Source organism: Emys orbicularis, chromosome 9 (assembly GCF_028017835.1).
Source record: "Emys orbicularis isolate rEmyOrb1 chromosome 9, rEmyOrb1.hap1, whole genome shotgun sequence".
NCBI lineage: Eukaryota > Metazoa > Chordata > Testudines > Emydidae > Emys > Emys orbicularis.
The window spans coordinates 3,366,250-3,370,777 of NC_088691.1; the positions used below are offsets into that span (position 1 = coordinate 3,366,250).

At 45.8% G+C, this 4,528-nt stretch overlaps 1 protein-coding gene across 1 annotated transcript; it reads right to left on the reverse strand.

The window, feature by feature from the left end:
- Window positions 1-1,217: 1,217 nt before the first annotated feature.
- Window positions 1,218-4,325, reverse strand: RAP2C (RAP2C, member of RAS oncogene family). Its single transcript, XM_065410506.1, has 2 exons — window positions 4,053-4,325; window positions 1,218-1,538 (listed from the first exon to the last, which is right to left on the reverse strand). The coding sequence occupies exons 1-2, from the start codon at window positions 4,323-4,325 to the stop codon at window positions 1,260-1,262; spliced, it is 552 nt and encodes a 183-aa protein (XP_065266578.1). The 3' UTR covers window positions 1,218-1,259.
- Between the last annotated feature and the right edge of the window lie 203 nt (window positions 4,326-4,528).

The window sequence follows — 4,528 nt, forward strand, 5'->3', positions numbered from 1 at the left end:
TAGGTTTGATGAAACAACGTAGTTGTACTTATGTGCCTGTGCTTAGTTTGTGTTTTTGATGATTTACCTTCTAAAAAAATCTGGCACATCTCGCACCCCCAAGGGGTGCATGCCCCCAGGTTAAGAACCACTGATGTAATGGATATTAATGGAGAATTCCCTGTGCCCATACTCTTGATGTTGAGGTGGTCAGACAACCCACAACTTCAAGTACAATATTATCCTATTCTTCCTCACCGGTCATTCTCCTACAAAAGAGACTCTTTGGCTAAGCCAACTTTCACAGGGATTATGTCCTCACCCCTTTCCTACAAGGTTGCTGAGTTACGGCTGCCACGAGGAAAGCAGAGGTACTCCTTATAACACTGTTGCCTGCCTCTATATATACAGGCAGCAGTGCTAGAGAGGGAGACTGTGAGCCATGGTCACCGAAGGCTAACCATAGTCTTGCAAGAGAGCTTTTACCCCTGCAGAGGGGGAAATGGGAGGAAGGGGGTGGGGAGAAGCAGAAAGGTAAAGGCCCCATTGAACTCACTGCACTCTTCCAACCACACCTGTGCACAAAGTCACTGGGGCAGGGAGGAGTTTCAAGCACCTCTGCTCCCACAGACCAGCAGAGGTCTGAAAGAGGCAGACCTCTGCCTCCATTCGGAAGAGACAGCCCTGCAAATTGGAATTCTCTCTCCTGGGGCACTGAGACAGTGCACTGACAGACTGAAGAGTGCACAATCCCAGTGACGACAAGTCAAGTGTGATGTTCTGACTGCTGAAATGCAGCCACTTCTGAGGTGGCGGGCAGCCAGCCAGCAAGGAGAAACCCCTCCACACAATTCCATCTTTTCAGTTTTGTTCAGCTAGAATGCAAGGCTCCCACATATATTCTTAAACGTAAAATACTGTCAATAGGTGCACAGGAATTCAGGCCTCCTTTTATGTTGTAAGTGCCTAACTAGTATTAATACACAGGATATTTCAGAGAGAGGCAGTAACCCCTGGTTAAGCATACTGATGTAACATACAGAGGTTATTTCACATAAAGGTGCCTATTTTTAATACATTAAGTACTCGTGCTGTTGGAGCCACACACTTTCTCTCAGTAAAGGTTGCAAGACATTTCAAGGTTAGACCAACTAATTTTAGAGTGCTTGTGGCAGCTTCATCTGCTCATTTAAACACAACAGTTAACCACGTCAATTAATTATGTGTGTTCAACCCACCTGCTCTGTATGGCCATGATTGAGGTTTTTCTTTATTTTTTCTCACTGGACGATGCAAGTTGTACAACACTGATCTTGTTTTTCAGGCAGGGACGCATAGTTCATTTGCCTGACGATCTCAGCAAACAGTTCATCCACCATGGTTTTACTCTTGGCCGATGTTTCCATGAATGGACAGCCCCACTCCTGAGCCAAAGCTCTGCCTTCTGCAGATAAGACCTCCCTCTCAGATTCCAGATCCACTTTATTCCCCACTAGGATTAGAGGAACTTTTTCATATCTCTTCACTCGGACAATCTGGTCCCTCATTGGCTTGATGTCCTGATTAAACAATCCAACTGGTTAATACACTTTTAGTACTAATCATATTTTAAAATAGTAATCACAACAGATTGCTGTAAGTTAACACTGGTTCCAGGAAATAGATCACTATAAAAACAAGTGTTTTAACAAGCCTATAGATCTTATGTGTAACTGAAAATAAACATAATAGCTTATGAAAAATTCCTAAATGGATACCTTGGATTTAGACTAGGGTGTGTTTAAAATTCAGAAATTTATCCTCCATTTGTAATGCACATTCTTCAGGGCACATGGCACTTCCTGTGTGTTTAGAAAGTGCACTACTGCAATGTAAAATTACGTCTCATTTCCCAGAAAACCTTTTGGTTAGGATTAGAGCTGGTCAGGAATTGACAAAACAGTTTTCCATTGGAAAATGCTGATTTGTCAAAACCAGAACTTGTTGAGAAGGTTTTTTAGGTCCAGGAAGGAATTTCCAGCCACACTGAGAATAACCTGGTGGTTATGGCAATCACCATCCCAGGTGAACTCCCTAGAGTGGGTGTAATTTTCTGCGCAAAGTTTCAAAAGGTCTCAGTTTCATTCTGATGAAGAACCGGAAAAACTGAAATCTCAAACATTTTCATGGGCTGGGTGACCAGTTTTCTTGCCCAACTCTAGTTAAGATAAAGGCAGAGTTTGTATAAATTAACAAAGTTTTGAACTGAATCAATTTTCTGGTCCTCAGCAGGATTTGCTACAAAAAGAGAAGTTCGCCTTTAAACTCATGACAGATACTGAAGTCTACATTACGCAACTATGTTATGTGATCACTTAAACAGATGGGAAACTTGTGGCCAGCCTACTGCCTGTGAAAGTTAATTAAATTGTTAACTCACTATCTTCTCCCGCATAGTTGTAGCATGCTTAAAAGTGTTCACTGTGAACACACTTGGTTATGCCTAAATGGCAAATTTAGATACAATAAAGACATGTTTTAATATTCTGTGAAACCCAATACTCCTATAATCTGCCCAAAGGTGAAAAAGGAAGAGACGTTTATATACCATACTCCTGAAAGTTTAGATCCACTTCCTCCACCACCTCTGATTTAAGATTTTAACTTGTTACAGTAAATAAAAGTTTACAATTTCTTGCAGGGTTCTAGGAGAGAAGCAATTAAGTGCTTGAATCTGTCACTGGTAATGGAACTTCACAGGGAGATTTACATCCACACTGTTTTGATTAAATGTGCTAAAGAAGAAGAAGAAAAAAAGCAACTGAAGTGGAATATATTCATCCACTCTTAGATTTTTTTTCTTAACTACATGCCTCAATTCTTGAGGGAAAACCTCCCAATTCCTAGATGAGAGCTGACCATAGGCAGGAGAGAAACATCCCAGCGTGAGGATTGTAGTTCCTTTGCAAGGAAAATAAATCCCTAACTTGGATACAATTTATCTAGGTATGTACCCTCATCTAAGATAATGTTCAGCCTTCAACAGAAACATTCTTCCTTAGTGGGGGTGTAAAAGGTTTTGCCAAGCAGCTGGACTACACCCAGCACAAGCAACCGAATTGAAGCCAACAAACAAGGTCCAAATCTCTGTTGCCAAGTCCTGTCATTTCCCACAGATACAAGCTGCTTATTACCAGAGGCAGTTTAGGCCAGTTACAGGTTGCGGGATTTTTTGCTTCTTGTCAGTTTTTGCAATGCAAGTTTGTGGGTTGAATTTCATTTTCACATGTGCCCTGTCGTTCTCACGAACACACCACCCACACAGTGTGAGCATCAGACTTACACTGGATAGCAGTTTGTTATATATAGAAAGAAAACATCAGGGTTTATTAGCAAGATTCACAAGTTATAAGGTAGCAAGTTCAGTTCAGAAAACAGGCAACCTACCCAGCCTTATGAGATTAACTAGCAAAATATTGCTTTTTAAAGAGCAGTGTTTAAAAGGACACAACAGGTCAAATCTAACCCCAAATGTGGGATTTACAAACATTTCTTTGTAATGATGACTTAAAACAAGTGTTTTATTTACCAGAGTCCAATGGGAATAGTTTTGCAACCCGAGTATTGTAGCATCCTGCTAGTGCTTGGTAGTTTTCCTTGTCGATACTGACAGCAAAAAGGTACCTCCCTCTTAACGTGCTTTTGATATTAATACTACAAAGCTGGGAATAGGCGACAGGGGATGGATCACTTGGTGATTCCCTGTTCTGTTCATTCCCTCTGGGGCACCTGGCACTGGCCACTGTCGGCAGACAGGATACGGGGCTAGATGGACCTTTGCTCTGACCCAGTCTGGCCGTGCTAATGCTCTACAAATTGGGCTTTGCGGTGAACCATTGTGTTCTGTGGTATAACCTGACAACATCCCTTTAAAAGACAATATTAGCCTCAGGATCCTAATTCGGGTCTGGACCCTGGCTCCGGACTAGGGCACAGTCCCCCCCCCCAGTGCAGGCAGCTCTCTGACGGGGTGCCTGGGCTGCGGGGGGTCCTGGCGGGGGGGATCGGGCGGTGTCCCCCCCCCGGGCGGTTACCTGGAAGCTCTGCTGGTTGACCAGGCTGTAGACCAGGATGAAGCCCTGCCCGTTCTTGATGTAGAGGTCCCGCATGGAGGCGAACTGCTCGGTGCCGGCGGTGTCCAGGATCTCCAGCACCGAGGGGGACGAGTCCACCTCGATCTCCTTGCGGTAGAAGTCCTCGATGGTGGGGTCGTACTTCTCGATGAAGGTGCCGGTGACGAACTGCACGGTCAGGGCGGACTTGCCCACGCCGCCGCTGCCCAACACCACCACCTTGTACTCCCTCATGGGGCCGGCGGGCCGGGCCGGGCGCGGGACTCACTGGGCGGGCGGGGAGCGCATCGCCCCGCGCGGCTGCTACCCCGGCCCGGAGGCCTCAGGCCGCGGCTGGGCCCGGCGGCGGCGGCGTCTCCGGGGTGGGGGGAGGGGGAGAGAAAGTCGCTCGCGGCTGGCCCGGCCCGCGCCCGGCCTCACTCCATGGCCCGGCCTGG